The sequence below is a fragment of the Hemitrygon akajei genome, chromosome 3 (genome assembly GCF_048418815.1).
Source record: "Hemitrygon akajei chromosome 3, sHemAka1.3, whole genome shotgun sequence".
Lineage (NCBI taxonomy): Eukaryota > Metazoa > Chordata > Chondrichthyes > Myliobatiformes > Dasyatidae > Hemitrygon > Hemitrygon akajei.
This window is the reverse complement of record NC_133126.1, coordinates 208306822-208328769: the sequence shown is the minus strand read 5'-3', so window position 1 is coordinate 208328769 and position 21948 is coordinate 208306822. Positions and strand designations below refer to the sequence as shown.

General features: G+C 47.4%; 1 protein-coding gene across 4 annotated transcripts in view; it reads right to left on the bottom strand.

Annotated features, from left to right (window-relative positions):
* Nucleotides 1-5830: 5830 nt before the first annotated feature.
* The window catches only part of LOC140725808 (lipoma-preferred partner homolog), a 466117-nt gene continuing 449999 nt past the window's right edge, over nt 5831-21948 (bottom strand). For all 4 annotated transcript variants that reach the window (XM_073041777.1, XM_073041776.1, XM_073041778.1 and 1 more), the window contains exons 9-10: nt 18152-18272; nt 5831-15528 (exon numbers count right to left, since the gene is read on the bottom strand). In XM_073041777.1, the coding sequence (XP_072897878.1) occupies nt 15400-15528; nt 18152-18272 (250 nt within the window). In that variant the 3' untranslated portion in view covers nt 5831-15399. The remainder of the gene's footprint in view (nt 15529-18151; nt 18273-21948) is intronic.

The following is a 21948-nucleotide window of genomic DNA, read 5'->3' as shown; positions in this document are numbered from 1 at the left end:
ATCACAGTCCCTTTCCATTCTGCTTACACCTCCATCACAGTCCCTTTCCCTTCTGCTTACACCTCCATCACAGTCCCTTTCCATTCTGCTTATACCCCCATCACAGTCCCTTTCCATTCTGCTTATACCCCCATCACAGTCCCTTTCCATTCTGCTTATACCCCCATCACAGTCCCTTTCCCTTCTGCTTATACCCCCATCACAGTCCCTTTCCATTCTGCTTACATCTCCATCACAGTCCCTTTCCCTTCTGCTTACACCTCCATCACAGTCCCTTTCCCTTCTGCTTATACCTGCATCACAGTCCCTTTCCATTCTGCTGATACCTGCATCACAGTCCCTTTCCATTCTGCTTACACCCCCATCACAGTCCCTTTCCCTTCTGCTTATACCTCCATCACAGTCCCTTTCCATTCTGCTGATACCTGCATCACAGACCCTTTCCATTCTGCTTACACCCCCATCACAGTCCCTTTCCATTCTGCTGATACCTGCATCACAGTCCCTTTCCATTCTGCTTACACCCCCATCACAGTCCCTTTCCATTCTGCTTATACCCCCATCACAGTCCCTTTCCATTCTGTTTATACCCCCATCACAGTCCCTTTCCCTTCTGCTTACACCCCCATCACAGTCCCTTTCCATTCTGCTTACACCTCCTTCACAGTTCATTTCCATTCTGCTTACACCCCCATCACAGTCCCTTTCCATTCTGCTTACACCTCCATCACAGTCCCTTTCCCTTCTGCTTACACCTCCATCACAGTCCCTTTCCATTCTGCTTATACCCCCATCACAGTCCCTTTCCCTTCTGCTTACACCCCCATCACAGTCCCTTTCCATTCTGCTTACACCCCCATCACAGTCCCTTTCCCTTCTGCTTATACCTCTATCACAGTCTCTTTCCATTCTGCTTACACCTACATCACAGTCCCTTTCCCTTCTGCTTATACCCCCATCACAGTCCCTTTCCCTTCTGCTTATACCTCTATCACAGTCTCTTTCCATTCTGCTTACACCCCCATCACAGTCCCTTTCCCTTCTGCTTACACCTCCATCACAGTCCCTTTCCCTTCTGCTTATACCCCCATCACAGTCCCTTTCCCTTCTGCTTACACCTCCATCACAGTCCCTTTCCATTCTGCTTACACCTACATCACAGTCCCTTTCCATTCTGCTTACACCTCCATCACAGTCCCTTTCCCTTCTGCTTACACCCCCATCACAGTCCCTTTCCCTTCTGCTTACACCTCCATCACAGTCCCTTTCCCTTCTGCTTACACCCCCATCACAGTCCCTTTCCATTCTGCTTATACCCCCATCACAGTCCCTTTCCATTCTGCTTACACCCCCATCACAGTCCCTTTCCATTCTGCTTATACCCCCATCACAGTCCCTTTCCCTTCTGCTTATACCCCCATCACAGTCCCTTTCCATTCTGCTTATACCTGCATCACAGTCCCTTTCCATTCTGCTTACACCCCCATCACAGTCCCTTTCCATTCTGCTTACACCCCCATCACAGTCCCTTTCCATTCTGTTTATCCCCATCACAGTCCCTTTCCATTCTGTTTATCCCCATCACAGTCCCTTTCCATTCTGCTTACACCCCCATCACAGTCCCTTTCCATTCTGCTTACACCCCCATCACAGTCCCTTTCCATTCTGCTTACACCCCCATCACAGTCCCTTTCCCTTCTGCTTATACCCCCATCACAGTCCCTTTCCATTCTGCTGATACCTGCATCACAGTCCCTTTCCATTCTGCTGATACCTGCATCACAGTCCCTTTCCATTCTGCTTACACCCCCATCACAGTCCCTTTCCATTCTGCTGATACCTGCATCACAGTCCCTTTCCATTCTGCTTACACCTCCATCACAGTCCCTTTCCCTTCTGCTTATACCCCCATCACAGTCCCTTTCCATTCTGCTTACACCCCCATTACAGTCCCTTTCCATTCTGCTTACACCCCCATCACAGTCCCTTTCCCTTCTGCTTATACCCCCATCACAGTCCCTTTCCATTCTGCTTATACCCCCATCACAGTCCCTTTCCATTCTGCTTACACCTCCATCACAATCCCTTTCCATTCTGCTTACACCCCCATCACAGTCCCTTTCCATTCTGCTTACACCTCCATCACAGTCCCTTTCCCTTCTGCTTACACCTCCATCACAGTCCCTTTCCATTCTGCTTACACCCCCATCACAGTCCCTTTCCCTTCTGCTTATACCCCCATCACAGTCCCTTTCCATTCTGCTTATACCCCCATCACAGTCCCTTTCCATTCTGCTGATACCTGCATCACAGTCCCTTTCCATTCTGCTTACACCTCCATCACAGTCCCTTTCCATTCTGCTTACACCTACATCACAGTCCCTTTCCATTCGGCTTACACCTCCATCACAGTCCCTTTCCCTTCTGCTTACACCCCCATCACAGTCCCTTTCCCTTCTGCTTACACCTCCATCACAGTCCCTTTCCCTTCTGCTTACACCCCCATCGCAGTCCCTTTCCATTCTGCTTATACCCCCATCACAGTCCCTTTCCATTCTGCTGATACCTCCATCACAGTCCCTTTCCCTTCTGCTTATACCCCCATCACAGTCCCTTTCCATTCTGCTTACACCCCCATCACAGTCCCTTTCCATTCTGCTTATACCCCCATCACAGTCCCTTTCCCTTCTGCTTATACCCCCATCACAGTCCCTTTCCATTCTGCTTATACCTGCATCACAGTCCCTTTCCATTCTGCTTACACCCCCATCACAGTCCCTTTCCATTCTGCTTACACCCCCATCACAGTCCCTTTCCATTCTGTTTATCCCCATCACAGTCCCTTTCCATTCTGCTTACACCCCCATCACAGTCCCTTTCCATTCTGCTTACACCCCCATCACAGTCCCTTTCCATTCTGCTTACACCCCCATCACAGTCCCTTTCCCTTCTGCTTATACCTCCATCACAGTCCCTTTCCATTCTGCTGATACCTGCATCACAGTCCCTTTCCATTCTGCTTACACCCCCATCACAGTCCCTTTCCATTCTGCTGATACCTGCATCACAGTCCCTTTCCATTCTGCTTACACCTCCATCACAGTCCCTTTCCCTTCTGCTTATACCTGCATCACAATCCCTTTCCATTCTGCTTACACCCCCATTACAGTCCCTTTCCATTGTGCTTACACCCCCATCACAGTCCCTTTCCATTCTGTTTATCCCCATCACAGTCCCTTTCCATTCTGCTTACACCCCCATCACAGTCCCTTTCCATTCTGCTTACACCCCCATCACAGTCCCTTTCCATTCTGCTTACACCCCCATCACAGTCCCTTTCCCTTCTGCTTATACCTCCATCACAGTCCCTTTCCCTTCTGCTTATACCCCCATCACAGTCCCTTTCCATTCTGCTTATACCCCCATCACAGTCCCTTTCCATTCTGCTGATACCTGCATCACAGTCCCTTTCCATTCTGCTTACACCTCCATCACAATCCCTTTCCATTCTGCTTACACCCCCATCACAGTCCCTTTCCATTCTGCTTACACCTCCATCACAGTCCCTTTCCCTTCTGCTTACACCTCCATCACAGTCCCTTTCCATTCTGCTTATACCCCCATCACAGTCCCTTTCCATTCTGCTTACACCTCCATCACAGTCCCTTTCCATTCTGCTTACACCTCATCACAGTCCCTTTCCATTCTGCTTATACCCCCATCACAGTCCCTTTCCATTCTGCTTATACCCCCATCACAGTCCCTTTCCCTTCTGCTTACACCTCCATCACAGTCCCTTTCCATTCTGCTTACACCTCCATCACAGTCCCTTTCCCTTCTGCTTATACCCCCATCACAGTCCCTTTCCCTTCTGCTTACACCTCCATCACAGTCCCTTTCCCTTCTGCTTATACCCCCATCACAGTCCCTTTCCCTTCTGCTTACACCCCCATCACAGTCCCTTTCCATTCTGCTTACACCCCCATCACAGTCCCTTTCCCTTCTGCTTACACCTCCATCAGTCCCTTTCCATTCTGCTTATACCCCCATCACAGTCCCTTTCCATTCTGCTTACACCTCCATCACAGTCCCTTTCCCTTCTGCTTACACCTCCATCACAGTCCCTTTCCCTTCTGCTTATACCCCCATAACAGTCCCTTTCCCTTCTGCTTATACCCCCATCACAGTCCCTTTCCATTCTGCTTACACCTCCATCAGTCCCTTTCCCTCCTGCTTACACCTCCATCACAGTCCCTTTCCCTTCTGCTTACACCTCCATCACAGTCCCTTTCCCTTCTGCTTACACCCCCATCACAGTCCCTTTCCCTTCTGCTTACACCTCCATCACAGTCCCTTTTCCTTCTGCTTATACCCCCATCACAGTCCCTTTCCCTTCTGCTTATACCTCCATCACAGTCCCTTTCCCTTCTGCTTACACCCCCATCACACTCCCTTTCCCTTCTGCTTATACCCCCATCACAGTCCCTTTCCCTTCTGCTTATACCCCCATCACAGTCCCTTTCCATTCTGCTTACACCCCCATCACAGTCCCTTTCCCTTCTGCTTACACCCCCATCACAGTCCCTTTCCATTCTGCTTATACCTCCATCACAGTCCCTTTCCCTTCTGCTTATACCTCCATCACAGTCCCTTTCCATTCTGCTTACATCTCCATCACAGTCCCTTTCCCTTCTCTTTTCCCATTAACGTTTTGTGCCTGTTAGACCATAAGACAAAGGAGCAGAATTAGGCCATTCAGCCCATCAAGTCTGCTCCACCATTCCATCATGGCTGATTTTTTTTATTCCTCTCAACCCCTTCTCCCTGTAACCTTTGATATCCTGACTAATCAAGAACCTATCAATCTCTGCTTTAAATATACCAAATGACTTGGCCTCCACAGTCATCTGAGGCATTGAATTCCACAGATTCACCACCATTTGTCTAAAGAAATCCCTCCTCATTTTTGTTCGAAACGGTTGTCCCTCTATTCTGAGACTGAGCCCTCTGGTCCTAGACTCCGCCACTATAGGAAACATACTTCCCTTATCCACTCTATCTAGGCCTTTCAATACTCCAGTGGCGAGCCATTTCAATTCCGATCCTCATTCCCGTTCTGAGGTGTTGATCCATGGCCTCCTCTTCTGCTGAGACCAGGTCACTCCCAGGCTGGAGCAGCAATACTGCAATTCTGTCCAGGTAGCTTCCAACTTGATGGCACTAACATTGCCATAGAGGGAGTACAGAGAAGGTTCACTAGATTGATTCCTCCGCTAACTTTTTTCCTATCCTCTTTCCCTCTTTTTCTATTCCCCACTCTGGCCTTTCACCTCTCCTCACCTGCCTATCACTTCCTCCTGGTGCCCCTCATCCTTCCTTTACTCCCATGGTCCACTCTCTGCTCCTTTCAGATTCCTTATTCCCCAACCCTTTAACTTTTCCAACTATCACCTCCCAGCTTCTTACTTCACCTCCCTCCCCCACCCACCCGGTTTCACCTATCACCTTCGAGCTTGTCCTCCCCGCACTGCTTCCTTCCTCTTGCTTTCCGGTCCTGATGAAGGGCCGCGAACTGAACCGTTGCCTGTTTATTCATTTCCAGTGATGCTGACTGACTGACTGACCTGCTCAGCTCCTCCAGTGTTCTGTATGTGCTCTTCTTTCAATATTCAATGAGATGCCCAGAACCATCAAACAGTCCTGGAATCACTCTGGTGAACCTCCTTTGCACGCTCTCCAATGCCAGCGTCCTGGACGAGGTGTCAACCAAAGAAACCAATAGGCAGAGCAATTTAGCGTAACTTTTGGAATAACGCACTCCTCAGAAACGTTTGTGATTGCAGGTAAACTTTTATTGTGAATAGAAATCTCATAGCAGAACACCAGGGACCAAGCTGGACTGGAATTCTTAGTCCCTCAGAATCAAAAGTAGAAAAGCATTGCAAATAAACATGTTGTTTTATGATGAATTAATACAGTCACTAGTGAATGGCAAAGCAAAAGACATTACTTTAAGTGCTTTATATAAAGTGTTTCATTTTCAGTAAAAATATCAACCATCTCATCTGGATCACATTTCAACTCCACTCTGTTGCTTCTCTGTGATAACTGGCACTGGCTTGACCTCAGTCATCGTCAGGAAATGACACTGAACAGTCTGAAATCTTACTCATGAGCTGCTGTGTAGCATTGGACTAAAGATGACCAGCTCTCTGAGCTTCATTCGTACCTCGGATTAAAACCCTGAACCCTGACAAACTCAAACTTAGCAACGCACACTCTGCGGGAGGAACTCAGTGGGTCCAGTAACCAGGACATCTTCAAAAGAAACACCTCAGAAAGGAGGCATCCATCATTAAGAACCCCATCACCCAGGGCATGCTCTCTTCTCATTGCTACCATCAGGGAGGAGATACAGCAGCCTGAAGACACACACTCAATGTTGCAAGGAACAGCTTCTTCCCCTCCGCCATCAGATTTCTGAATGGACAATAAACCCATGAACACTACCTCACTACTTATTCTTTGTATTGCTCCTTTTTTGCACTACATATTTAATTCAATTTTTTTTTCTTATTGTAATTTAGAGTCTTATTATTACACATTACAATGTACTGCTGTCGCAAAACAACAAATGATATTAAACCTGATTCAGATTCTGAGTTTGTTTGTGGGGATGTTGACGTTTTGGGTCACAATATGGTATCTGAAACATGGTTGGTGTCTTTCCCTCCATAGGCGCTGCTTGACTTCCGAGTCCCCACGTCAGTTTGTGCGTTGATGCAGGTCACTGTCTCGGCTACCTTCTATCTCAAGGTGAATAAACTTGAAGCATATAATAAAACAAATTTAGCTCCAGCTAACTGTGCGATTGGTGCAAGGTGCTAGTTGTTCAGAAATGTTTAATGTGGTATTAAAGATGTTACAAGTGGACAACTACAGAGCCACGGTCTGAAGCTGGAACTGTGCGCAGACTGCTTCCCCTCTATACCCCCCCCCCCACTGATCAGTTTCACATAATCACAGCTGATTAGAGATATATAAATGTAGTAATTGTGCTTATAAAGTGTTTTAAGCATTAATATTTAGTTAAAGCAATAATGTTTATTTAGAAGCTGTAACTGAAGTCAACACAACAGGTTCAGGCAAAAGTCACTATGGTCAGGTCTAGTGTTACTGAGGGCCCAATAACAGAACCCAGTGTCTGTCACATTCCTGAAGCAAAACTTGTAAACTGATTGATTTATCACCTAGTGTAAGTCACTAGGCACTGAATTCACTGACTGCAGTGACTGTGTACTGATTTGACAGATATGCAGTCACTGGGCACTGAATTCACAGCGCAGTGACAAGGCACTGATTGTGCAATCACCGGACACTGATTTCACTAATTCCATAGTCACTGGGCATTGATTTAACAGTGTGCAGTCACTGGACAGTAATTTCACTAATTGTGTAGTCACTGGGCACTGATTTGACAATGTGCAGTCGTTGGGAAGTGATTTCACAGTGTGTGCAGTCACTGGGCAGTGATTTCATTGTGTGCAGTAAATGAGTAGTGATTTCACTATGCATGGGAACTGGGAACTGAATTCACTGTGTGTACAATCAGTGGGAACTGAAATCACTATGTGCATAGTCAGTGGGCGCTGAATTCACTGTATGCATGGTCAGTGGCACTGATTTCACTGTGGGTACAGTCAGTGGGCACTGATTTCACTGTGTGTACAGTCAGTGTGAACTGAATTCACAGTGCATAGAGTCAGTGGGAACTGAATTCACAGTACACAGTCATTGGGAACTGAATTCACTGTGTGTACAGTCATTGGGAACTGAATTCACTGTGTGTACAGTCATTGGGAACTGAATTCACTGCGTGTATAGTCAGTGTGAACTGAATTCACTCTGTGTACAGTCAGTGGGCACTGAACTCACTGTGTGTAGTTTCTGGACAGTGATTTTGCACAGTCTGCAGTCACTGCCCAGTGAGTTCAGGAGCACAGTGATGCTGCAGACCAGCAGGGGGCAGAATGAAGCCATGGTGACCACAGCATGCTGAGTTCAGACAAGGTGAGTGAGCGGAGCAGACAGCCAAGGGCACAGCCTCCCTCCCGCAGACCCACCCATTTATATAATGATTGTCGCAGCAAACAACTGCCATTTTAATACATAGATACCAATAACCCAGCCTTTCTCACATGCACCAACTCCCAGAGTAATTGGAGGGGTCTGAATATAGTAGAAAAGAAAGTAGGAGAGATTCATCAGGCAGAGGATCAAACATGGTCCACTAGTGGGAGCTCAGACCCAGCAGTTCCTTACTCTTTACAGTTCCTACCCCACTGCTAGTTACTTTTTGAAATACAGCGTGGAACAGGCCTTTCTGCCTCTTCAAGCTGCATGACCCAGCAAATCCCTGACTAATCACGAGGAATTTACAATGATCCATGAACTTACTAACCGTATGTCATTGGACTGTGGGTGGAAACTGCAGGAAAACCCACACTTTCCGTGGGACAGACGGAGACTTTTCCTCTGGATGGTAATGGCTTATTCGGGGGGGGGGGGGGGGGATTTAATTTTAAGGCGATTGGAGGAAATTAAAGGGCGGTTTGTCATTAGGTAAGTTTTTTATATGAAAAGTGGCAAGTGTCTGGAATGCACTTCCAGGACTGGTGCTGGAGGCAGGTACATCAGAAACATTTAACAGATAGCAACATGGATGATAGAAAAATGTTGTGTTATGTAGGAGGGGAAGGTTAGATTGATCTTAGAGTCCATTACAAGGTCGACACAACGTCATGGGCCAAAGGGGCTGGACTGTGCTGTAATGTCCTATATTCGATGGAGACAGCGGATGTATGTCCATAGTAGTCTGAAATTTGAGACGCAGGTACATAGGGTGATAAGAAAGCATTTGGTAGGCTTGTTTTCACAGGCTGGGGCACCACGTTTGAGTTGTTCAAAAGGAGGAGTATTGTGTACAGTCACATGAGTAACAGCCGTGGGCCTGTTTCTGCATGGTCATTACGGACAGGTGAGTTGGGGGCCTGTTTCTACGTGGTCATTATGGACAGGTGAGTTGGGGGCCTGTTTCTACGTGGTCATTACGGACAGGTGAGTTGGGGGCCTGTTTCTGCGTGGTCATTACGGACAGGTGAGTTGGGGGCCTGTTTCTGCGTGGTCATTACGGACAGGTGAGTTGGGGGCCTGTTTCTGCATGGTCATTACGGACAGGTGAGTTGGGGGCCTGTTTCTGCATGGTCATTACGGACAGGTGAGTTGGGGGCCTGTTTCTACATGGTCATTACGGACAGGTGAGTTGGGGGCCTGTTTCTACATGGTCATTACGGACAGGTGAGTTGGGGGCCTGTTTCTACATGGTCATTACGGACAGGTGAGTTGGGGGCCTGTTTCTACATGGTCATTACGGACAGGTGAGTTGGGGGCCTGTTTCTGCATGGTCATTACGGACAGGTGAGTTGGGGGCCTGTTTCTGCATGGTCATTACGGACAGGTGAGTTGGGGGCCTGTTTCTGCATGGTCATTACGGACAGGTGAGTTGGGGGCCTGTTTCTGCATGGTCATTACGGACAGGTGAGTTGGGGGCCTGTTTCTGCATGGTCATTACGGACAGGTGAGTTGGGGGCCTGTTTCTGCATGGTCATTACGGACAGGTGAGTTGGGGGCCTGTTTCTGCATGGTCATTACGGACAGGTGAGTTGGGGGCCTGTTTCTGCATGGTCATTACGGACAGGTGAGTTGGGGGCCTGTTTCTGCATGGTCATTACGGACAGGTGAGTTGGGGGCCTGTTTCTGCATGGTCATTACGGACAGGTGAGTTGGGGGCCTGTTTCTGCATGGTCATTACGGACAGGTGAGTTGGGGGCCTGTTTCTGCATGGTCATTACGGACAGGTGAGTTGGGGGCCTGTTTCTGCATGGTCATTACGGACAGGTGAGTTGGGGGCCTGTTTCTGCATGGTCATTACGGACAGGTGAGTTGGGGGCCTGTTTCTGCATGGTCATTACGGACAGGTGAGTTGGGGGCCTGTTTCTGCATGGCCATTACGGACAGGTGAGTTGGGGGCCTGTTTCTGCATGGCCATTACGGACAGGTGAGTTGGGGGCCTGTTTCTGCATGGCCATTACGGACAGGTGAGTTGGGGGCCTGTTTCTGCATGGCCATTACGGACAGGTGAGTTGGGGGCCTGTTTCTGCATGGCCATTACGGACAGGTGAGTTGGGGGCCTGTTTCTGCATGGCCATTACGGACAGGTGAGTTGGGGGCCTGTTTCTGCATGGTCATTACGGACAGGTGAGTTGGGGGCCTGTTTCTACATGGTCATTACGGACAGGTGAGTTGATTACGGACAGGTGAGTTGGGGGCCTGTTTCTACATGGTCATTACGGACAGGTGAGTTGGGGGCCTGTTTCTGCATGGTCATTACGGACAGGTGAGTTGGGGGCCCTGTTTCTACATGGTCATTACGGACAGGTGAGTTGGGGGCCTGTTTCTACATGGTCATTACGGACAGGTGAGTTGGGGCCTGTTTCTACACTGTAAGGTTTTGGTGAGCCTGCAGGGATTGGGATTCTGCTCCTTGCTGGTTTGGCACTCAGGGAGATACTTTCAGAGAATTATGTCAGAGCCTCTAAAGTACAAAACTGACAATGGTGCCTCCAGCCTGTGCAGTATGTTGAAAAATCAGGAAAAAAAGAATGTTTGGAATGATCAGAAAATGTCCTGATATGTGTTGGCATCCCAAGATATGAGGAACAGGAATGGTTTACAAAACTGGCATCTAAATAGATAGAAAATTCAAAAATATGAGGTGCAAAGGGACTTGGGAGTCCTTGTGCAGATTCCCTCAAGGTTAACTTGCAGGTTGGGTCGGTGGTGAGGAGAGCAAATGCCATGTTTGCATTCTTTCCTGGAGGATTAGAGTAGAAAAGCAGGGATATAATGCTGAGCCTTTATAAGGCATTGGTCAGACTACACTTGGAGTATTGTGATGAATGGTCTCAGCCTGAAGTGTCGACTGTTTATTCATTTCCATGGACACTGCATGACCTGCTGAGTTCCTCCAGCATTTTGTGTGTGATGTCTTGGATTTCCAACATTTGCAGATTTTGGGGTATCGTGAGCAGTTTTGGGCACATTATCTAAGAAAAGGGTGGCAGGATGGAGATACGTCTCCACAAAAAGGGGTGTAAGCCACTCCATCCCTCCATTAGCCTGCAGGTCAACCTTGGTCAATGTGTAACACCAGCTTAGCCCCCCTCCTCTGGTGGATGGCCATAAGAACAGCTGGTGCACAGCTGGTTCTGTGACCACTGACACCAGACAGATGATTTCTGATCGTATCGATAATAACTGGTCATCCATCTTGTAAAGGCACTGGCCAGAAGAAGGCAATGTCAAACCACATGTGAAGAAAAATTTTCCAAGAATAATCATAGTCATGAGACCACGATCACCTACATCATATGACATGGCACATAATGCTGCTGATGATGATCTAAGCAAAGATGTGATGGTGTTGGAGAGGGGCCAGAGGTGGTTCATGAGAATGAAAGGGGGGGTGGGGTCTCACTGAACTCTATCAAATATTGATAGGCCAAGTGGAAATGGAGAGGATGTTTCCTATAGTGGGGGAGTCTAGGACCAGGGGGCACAGCCTCAGAATAAAGAATAAGGAGGAATTTCTTTATCCAGGGTATGGTGAATCTGTGAAATTCATTGTCACAGACGGCTGTGGAGGCCGAGTCATTGGGCATATTTAAAGAGCAGGTTGATGGGTTCTTGATTAGCCAGGACATCAAAGGTTATGGGATGAAGGCAGGAGAATGGGGTTGAGAGGGGTAATAAATCATCTACAATGTAAGGTGAAGCAGACTCGATGGTCTAATTCTGCTCCTGTGTGTTATGATTTTATACTATATATACTGCATGGTTTGCGAATGTGGTGGGTCGACTTGTAGTCCTTTAATAGATTTGCAAAAGTCTGATGAAGAACCATGAATTGGACAGTCACCCACAGAGAGTTGTAAAGTGTGCCAGAGTCAGCTGGTGCTATTATCAGATTTAAATTGAATTGGGAAGTATTTTTACTTGGTTTGAATGGACTGAGGTCATGCTGATGTAGGCTCTGATGTAAGACACACACAATCAATAAACATTATTACTTTGTGACGCTGGCATTATCCCCGTTCCAAATACAATACTAACTCAGTTTGCATAATCCAATCACGAATGATGAAGAAGGATTTGTTTTTCTGTAAAGTTCAGGTCCCTGAGGGGCTCCCTGTGGGTGATCTGTCTAATCTGCTGAGCTTTGTAACCTCCTCCTCCCACTGCATATGTATCAGGAGCGTTCTGTGCTGGGGCAGAAACTTGGGTGTCATAAAGACTCTTGCAAATTTCTACACGTGTACTGGAGAGAGGATTGGAAAAAGCTGTAAACTTGGCCAGGTCCATCATGGGCACTCACCTTCCTCAGCATCGATCATTAAGGAGCCCCATCACCCAGGACATCCCCTCTTCCCACTGCGATCATGAAGGAGGAGGTACAGGAGCCTGAAGACTCACACTCAATGTTTCAGGAACAGCTTCCTCCCCTCCAACATCAGATTTCTGAATGGACAGTGAGCTCTACCTCACTATTTTTTAATATTTTGTTCTCATTTTGCACTTACTCGATTTCAAATATTTCTGATTGTACTTTAAAGTTTTTATTATTATATACTGCTGCAAATTTCATGGCCTATATCAGTGATGTGACGTCACAGGAAAGAGATGGAGCAAGTTCTGGCGAATGAGTACTTGGACTATTTACGGAGGAGTGTTGTTGCAGAGATCTGACACAGTGTGGTAACTCCGACTAGGAGGAACTCCATAGCAATGAGCGCAGGCCTCAACCAGTCAGATTGAAGATGGCGCTCTTGCTTCCACTCTTCAGGAAATGTATGAACCCTTCTCACTGAGGGCCAGTTTTACTCAATGCAAGCTAGGGCTTTTCTTTCTGGACTGAAGGAGATAACAGGTGACTTGATGGAGGTGTGCCGAATGATAAGAGGAGTAGACAGCCAGAGAACAAGGGGGTCTGATATTAAGACGATTGCAGGGAAGTTCAGGGGGGCTGTCAGTGCTAAGGTTTTTACACAGAGTGGTCGGTGAGTGGAATGTGATGGTGGAGAGGCAGATACATTCGGGATATTTAAGAGGCTCATGGATGATAGGAAAATGGAAGGTTATGTGGGAAGGAAAGGTTAGGGTGATCTTGGAGTAGGCTAAAAGGTCGGCATTACTTCATCGGCCAAGGGGCCTGGACGATGCTGGATTGTTCTATGTTCTAGAGGTCCCCATTCACAGTGGAAAGTGCAGCAGCACGTAGTTATAAAGACAAGAGATTCTGGAAATCCAGAACAACACACACAAAATGCTGAAGGAACTCAGCAGGCCAGGCAGCACCTGTGGCAACAATCGCCGACTGTTTAGTCATTTCTACAGATTCTGCCCGACCTTCTAAGCTCCTCCAGCATTTTGTGTGTGTTGCAGTGCAGGGATGCCAGTTTAGATCTGATCTTGGTTGAATTCTGTCGGCCCAAACCATCACATCACGTGTGGGAAGAGGAGGAGAGTACAGAATTTCAATGATCTCACCCAGTAGGGAAAGGGGGGGGGGGGGGGGTCATTCGCACCTTGAGTTCGCAGTACCACGGAACAATACTGAAAATGTTCCTACGCCATAAATCTGCATTCACCAGAAAGATCTAGGGATAATGTAAGAGCAGCATTTGATGACTCTGGGCCTATACTCGCTGGAGTTTAGATGAAAGAGGGGGATTTCATTAAAACCTATCAAATATTGAAAGGCTTAGAGGACATGGAGAGGATGTTTCCTATGATAGGGAATCTAGGACCAGCTGGCACAGCTTCAAAATAGAAGGACGTCCATTTAGAACAGAGATGAGGAGGAATTTCTTTAGCCAGAGGGTGATGGATGTGTGGAATTCATTGCCACAGACGGCAGTGCAGGGTAAGTCATTGGGTATATTTAAAGTGGGGTTTGCCAGGTTCTTGATTAATCAGGGAGTCAAAGGCTATGGGGAGAAGGCAGGAGAATGGGGTTGAGAGGGATAATAAATAGGGTTGTAATAAATAGGATTTCAACTTCCCTAATATAAACTGGGACCTTCTTAGTATAAGGAATTTAGATGGGGCAGTATTTGTTAAGTATATCCAGGAATTACTGTTAGTCCAATGAGAGAAGACATTTGGATAGGCACATGGATATAAGAAGGATAGAGGGATATCGACGTGGTGTAGATAGGAAGGATTAGTGTTGGGTGGTTTTGGTCTGCTGTTTATCTGACTCAGCACAATATTGTAGGTCGAATGCCTGTCCCTGTGCTGTACTCTATGTTCTAAATCAGCCATGATGAAATGGCCAAGCAGACTTGAAGGACTGATTGGCCTAATTCTGCTCCTATGTTTTAAGGTCTATCTAGGCCTTTCAAAATTCAATAGTTTCAATCAGATCTCCCCCCCCCCCCCCCATTCTTTGAAACTCCAATGAGTACAGGCCCAGAGCTGTCAAACTTTTACATTTCCCGACAACGAGATCCTGGCCTCAACTGAGCTCCCTGCATCGTCCCTGCAGCCAATACTCCCAACTTTCCTCATGACAATCCACAGAAACTCTTTCCAGAATGTTCTTAACAAGTTTGGACTCAGTGTTGCCTCTGCATTTGCTTATTTACAACGTCTGGCTATTTAGTTTTACTGCAAAGCAGATTCCCAGAGCTAAAAAAAGGTCACTTTAGTCATTTATTGAGAGCCAGAGGTAAATATTATTCCTTCCTGTACAAACACAAAGCGAGAACGCTTGGTCCCATTTTTATCCGACTGCTGTTCAGTCAACAGTTCAACCTAGTGAGCATGGAAGAGAGGGTGGAGGGAGAACCGAGAGGGCAGAGAGTGGGGAGCGGGGAGGGGTGGGGGGAGTGGCGGGGAGAGGGGGCAGGAGGGGGAGAGGGAGGGGTGAGGGTTGTGATGGGGAGAGGGGGCAAGAGAGGGAGAGAGAGACAGACCGAGAACGTGAGACACTGAATGTCAATGGCAATCTACAGAGAGGGTTGGTGCATGTGGATGAAGGTCCCACAACGAGACTTGGCAGGGTTTGTTCATCTGCCCGACTACTGCTCCCCATTTGTTTAGCTGTTTAACCGTGCCTGTCCTATACAATGATAGCTCTGGCCAGTGAGAGCCCTCGGACTGGCAGACAGCGCAAGCAAAGATCATCAGAAGGTGAAAGCGTAAAGAATGCGCTGCTGGAATATCTTTGGTAAGATTGTTGGCCCCAGCAGGATGCAGAGGTCCTGCTGGTCAGTGGGCTCACAGGTCAGTGGTGGCCTTGGCGGACAGAAGCTGGATGCACCTGGCGTTGCAGGATTTACAGTAGATGTGTCCATCCAGGGGGTAACATCCTTGCGTGTCACCGTCTGAGAGCAGGATGCCACAGTCCTGAGGAAACAGATAGCAGGGTATCAGTAACAGACGGGCTTCAGTCCTCCACGATGTCACCGAGATACGTCACTGAAACAAGCCCGTCTGCCTAACTCGTCCATGCCTACCTGAGCTGGCTGTATTTACCGGCATTCAAAGTACCAATTTCAAAGTTCAAAGTAAATTTATTATCAAAGTGCATATTTGGGATGACCAACCAGGGTATCACAGGTACACAGTGAATGAACAGTTGAGCACTGAGGAGTTTTGTAGACCGAGGGATCTGGGAACACAGAGCCATAATTCCTTAGAAGTGGCATCACAGGTAGACTGTCAGAAAGAGACCTTTTGGTATATTGGCCTTCATAAAGCAATGTATTGAGTCCAGGAGATGGGATGTCTTGTTGAAGTTGTATAAGACAATGGTGAGGTCTAATTTGGAGGTTTGCTCACCTGCCTACAGGAAAAATTAAACAAGGTTGAAAGAGCAGAGAAAATCGACAAGGATGTTGCCGGGTCTGGAGGACCTGAGTTTAAAGAACGACTGAATGAGTAAGGACTGTATTTGTTAGAACGTAGAAGATTGAGAGGAGATTTGATGGAGGGATACATAATTATGAGGGGTATAGACAGGGTAAATGCAAGCAGGATTCTTCCACTGAGGTTGGGTGGGAATAAAATCGGAAGAGATGGGTTAAGGGTGAAAGGTGAAAAGTTTAAGTGGAACATGAGGGGGAGCTTCTTCACTCAGAGGGAGTTGAGAGTGTGGAACGAGAAGTCAGCACAAGTGGCGGATGTGGGTTCGATTCCAACATTTAAGACGAATATGGATAGGTACATGGATGGTAGGGGTATAGAGGGCTTTGGTCCAGGTGCAGGTCGATGGGAGTCGGCAGATTAATGGTTCAATGTGCTAGATAGGCTACAGCGTTCTATAACTATGTCATCATATACATTCTCTTTTAGGCTTTCACAGTAAGTATAAAGAACCATTAGTAATAAATAAATACATGATAAATATCGAGAAGATGAGACAGAGAGTCCTTGAAAGTGAGTCCATCAGTTGTGGGAACAGTTCAGTGTAGGGTGTGAAGTTGAGTGATGCCCTCCCCTCTGGTTTAGTGTTTGATGGTTGAGGGGTAATAACAGACCCTTGTGGAACACCACTAGTCACCGGCAGCCAGTCAGAAAAGGCTCCCTTTATTCCCACTCTTTGCCTCTGACATCCAACAACTGCTTTATCCATGCTAGAATCCTTCCTGTAATATCATGGGCTCATAGTTGTTAAGCAGCCTTCTTAAAATCAAAAGTCAAAGGCCTTCTGAAAATCCAGGTATACAACATTAACCGATTCTCCTTTGCCTATCCTGCTTGTCATTTCTTCAAAGAATTCCAACTGATTTGTCAGGCAAGATTTTCCCTTGAGGAAACCATGCTGACTACAGCCTGTTTTATCATGTGCCTCCAAGTACTGAGACCTCATCCTTAATAATTGATTCTAACATCTTCCCAACCACTGAGGTCAGACTAACTGGCCTATAATTTCTGTTCTTCTGCCTCTCTCCTTTCTTGAAGAGTGGAGTGACATTTGCAGTTTTCTAATCTTCTGGAACCATTTCAGAATCTAGTGACTCCTGAAAGATCAATACTAATGCCTCCACAATCTCTTCAGCCACGTCTTTCAGAACCATGGTGTGTACATCATCTGGTCCAGGTATTATCTACCTTCAGACCTTTCAGTTTCCCAAGAAACTTCTCCCTAGTAATGGCAACGTCACACACTTAAGACCTCCTGACACTCTTGAACATCCGCCACACTGGTTGGGTCTTCCACAAAGACTAATGCTCCAGAGAAAATCAGTTCCTTTCTCCACGCAGTGAGGCTGATCAACACCTCCACCCGCTAGCCCAGCCCTCCACACCCCCAACCACCACTACTGTATCACTTCCTGTCGGTGCTGGGACCATTTCTCTTTACATTGTATGTCAATGATTTGGATGATGAAACTGACAGCTTTGTGGCCCAGTTTGTGGATGATGTGAAGGTAACTGGAAGGGCAGGTAGCTTTGAGGAAGTAGAGAGTCTATAGAAGGACTGAGACAGATTAGGAGAATGGGCAAAGACGTGACAGATGGAAAACAGTGTCAGGAAGTGTCTGGTCATGCACTTTGGTAGGAGGAATAAAAGCATAGACCATTTTCTACACAGGGAGAAAATGAGAAAATCCTAGGTACACAGGGATTTGAGAGTCCTTGTGCAGGATTCCCAAAAGGTTAACCTGTAGGTTGAGTTGGTGGTGAGGAAGGCAAATGCAAAGTAAGCACTCAGTTTGAGAGGACTAGCATATAAAAACAAGCGTGTAATGCTAAGGCTGTATAAGGCATGCTTGAGTCCTCACTTGGGCAACTTATTTAAGAAAGGATTAATCTACCAGCCACGCCACTCAGGGACCTGGGCTATATATTGTTTGTGACTGTATGTTTTTCTGCTATTGTGACTAGATGTGCGGCGTGACATTGGTCCTGTGTTTTGCACTTGGCCTCGGGGAACACGGTTTTGTTTGGCTGTATTCGCGCGCATGGTTGAGCGACAATTAAACTTAAACTTGCAGTAATGCTGCTGGCCTTTTGGTGAACGTACCTCACAGCGATAACATTGGACATGGAAATCACGGTCGAGAGCCACGATACGCACCGTCTCCTCTTGACCTTCAGCGGGCATGATGGGCTCAGCACACACGGAGCAGCGTGGAGCGAACTTCCTGCAGGTTAAAGCACAGAGAGGAGTTCAGCAGCTCGCCGACGAGGCACCGACTGCTACCTCGAGCACCACGGTAGCACGGTGGTTAGCGCAACGCTGTTACAGCTTGGGGTGCCGGAGCTTGGAGTTCAATCTTGGCGCCCTTTTATGGCGTCTGTTTGTTAAAGGTTTGTTTGGTAAAAGGAACAATAGTGCGGACTATTTTCTAAATGAGGAGAAAGTTCAAACATCAGAGGTGCAGAGAGATTTAGGAATCCTTGTGCAAGACTCCCAGAAGGTTAATTTACAGTTGAGTCTGTGGTAAAGAAGGCAAATGCAATGTTGGTATTTATTTCAAAGGGAATAGAATATAAAAGCAAGGAGATAATGCTGAGCCTTTATAAGACACTAGTCAGGCCACATTTGGAGTATTGTCAACGGTTTTGGGCACCATATCTCAGAAAGGATGTGTTGTCATTGGAGAGAGTCCAGTGGAGGTTCACGAGGATGACTGGGAATGAAGGGGTTAACATGAGAAGCATTTGACAGCTTTGGGCCTGTACTCACAGGAATTTAGAAGAAGGCGGAGAGATCTCATTGAAACCTACTGAATGTTTAAAGAACTAGATAGGGTGGATGTGGAGTAGATGTTTCCTTTGGTGAGGGTATCCAGAACTACAGGGCACAGCTTCAAAACTGAGGGGTGACCCTTTAGAACAGAGTTAAGGAGGATTTTTATAAATGACCTGGATGAGGAAGTGGAGGGATAGGTTAGTAAGATTGCTGATGACACAAAGGTTGGAGGTGTTGTGGATAGTGTGGAGGGTTGTCAGAGGTTACAGCGGGACACTGATAGGATGCAAAACTAGGCTGAGAAGTGGCAGATGGAGTTCAACCCAGATAAGTGTGAAGTGGTTCATTTTGGTCGGTCAAATATGATGGCAGGATATAGTATTAATGGTAAGACTCCTGGCAGTGTGGAGGATCAGAGGGATCTTGGGGTCCGAGTCCATAGGATGCTCAAAGCAGCTGCACAGGTTGACTCTATGGTTAAGAAGGCGTACTGTGTGTTGGCCTTTATCAATCGTGGAATTGAATTTAGGAGTCGAGAGGTAATGTTGCAGCTATATAGACCCTGGTCAGACCCCACTTGGAGTACTGTGCTCAGTTCTGGTCGCCTCAGTACAGGAAGGATGTGGAAACCATAGAAAGGGTGCAGAGGAGATTTACAGGGATATTGCCTGGATTGGGGTGCATGTCTTATGAGAATAGGTTGAGTGAACTCGGCCTTTTGAACAGAGATCACAAGGAGCTTCATTACCAGAGGGTGGTGAACCTGTGGAATTCACTGCCATAGATGACTGTGGAGGCCAAGTCTTTGGGTATATTTAAAGCAGATCTTGACAGGTTCTTGATTAGTCAGGACATCAAAGGTTATATGGAGAAGGCAGAAGAATGGGGTTGAGAGGGATAATAATTCAATCATGATGAAACAGTGGAGGAGACTCGATGGACCAAATGGCCTAATGCTTCTCCAATGTTGTAAGGAATACTGATGTCTATGAGTTGAGAACTCAGTTTTTTTCCAATTATACTAAATGCATTAGAACTGCAGATTCATCCACCAACATAGGGGACATATTTGTCCAGAGAGAGTCGGCAACATCAGGGACTGTACCCCAGGGAGAGTCAGTATATCTGGGACTCTACCCCAGGGAGAGTTGGTACATCAGGGACTGTACCCCAGAGAGAGTCAGTATATCTGGGACTCTACCTTAGGGAGAGTTGGTACATCAGGGACTGTACCCCAGGGAGAGTTGGTACATCAGGGACTGTACCCCAGGGAGAGTCAGTATATCTGGGACTCTACCTTAGGGAGAGTTGGTACATCAGGGACTGTACCCCAGGGAGAGTTGATGCAATGGGACCTTGTGCAAAATCTGGTCTCTGGTTTGTCCTTCTTCCCGAGGGATGTTGGTGTGGAGGGGAGGGCAGATGGAACTGACAAGGTGGAGGCTGTGTCCTGTAACTTGGGGGGGGGGGGGCAGGAGTCAGAAGGTGTGTCTCAGATCCCAGTTGCTGGTCTGGTAGAGATGACCTTTATTTGTTGCAAGTGTATCAAAACATAAAGTGAAATATGTTGTTTGTGACAATGCCCAACACAGGCCCACAATACCACCATGCTTCCAACACCAGCACAGCTTACCCACAGCTCAGTAACACGACACTGTCAATTCCGGTGCCCTCTCCCAGCAAGTTGCCACGTTCCATCCCATGTGTGCATGGCTTTCCTCCCAGAACAGCTTATTCTGTCTTTGTAAATTGCCCCATGATCAGGTTTGGGTTAAACTGGTGGGTTGCCGGATGGGGCAGCTCGAAGGGCCCGTTCTGTTCTGAATAACCAGAGGAGTAGAGATAGAGTACATGCAAGCAGGCTTTTTCCACTGAGCTTGGGTGAGACTGGAACTAGAAGTTATGGGTTAAGGGTGAAAAGTGAATGTTTAAATGGAACATGACGGGAATCTTGTTCACTCAGGGTGGTGAGAGTGTGGAGCAGGAATTGATCGTACAGACCGGGGCAGGAATTGATCGTACAGACCGGAACAGGAATTGATGGTACAGACCGGGGCAGGAATTGATGGTACAGACCGGGGCAGGAATTGATCGTACAGACCGGGGCAGGAATTGATCGTACAGACCGGGGTAGGAATTGATCGTACAGACCGGAACAGGAATTGATCGTACAGACCGGGGCAGGAATTGATCGTACAGACCGGGGCAGGAATTGATGGTACAGACCGGGGCAGGAATTGATGGTACAGACCGGAACAGGAATTGATCGTACAGACCGGAACAGGAATTGATGGTACAGACCGGGGCAGGAATTGATGGTACAGACCGGGGCAGGAATTGATCGTACAGACCGGAACAGGAATTGATGGTACAGACCGGAACAGGAATTGATGGTACAGACTGGGACAGGAATTGATGGTACAGACCGGGGCAGGAATTGATGGTACAGACCGGAACAGGAATTGATGGTACAGACTGGGACAGGAATTGATGGTACAGACCGGGGCAGGAATTGATGGTACTGACCGGGGCAGGAATTGATGGTACAGACCGGGGCAGGAATTGATGGTACTGACCGGGGCAGGAATTGATGGTACAGACTGGGGCAGGAATTGATGGTACAGACTGGGGCAGGAATTGATGGTACAGACCGGGGCAGGAATTGATGGTACAGACCGGGGCAGGAATTGATGGTACAGACCGGAACAGGAATTGATCGTACAGACCGGAACAGGAATTGATGGTACAGACCGGGGCAGGAATTGATGGTACAGACCGGGGCAGGAATTGATGGTACTGACCGGGGCAGGAATTGATGGTACAGACCGGGGCAGGAATTGATGGTACAGACCGGGGCAGGAATTGATGGTACTGACCGGGGCAGGAATTGATGGTACAGACCGGGGCAGGAATTGATGGTACTGACCGGGGCAGGAATTGATGGTACAGACCGGGGCAGGAATTGATCGTACAGACCGGAACAGGAATTGATGGTACAGACTGGGGCAGGAATTGATGGTACAGACTGGGGCAGGAATTGATAGTACAGACCGGGGCAGGAATTGATGGTACAGACCGGAACAGGAATTGATGGTACAGACCGGGGCAGGAATTGATGGTACAGA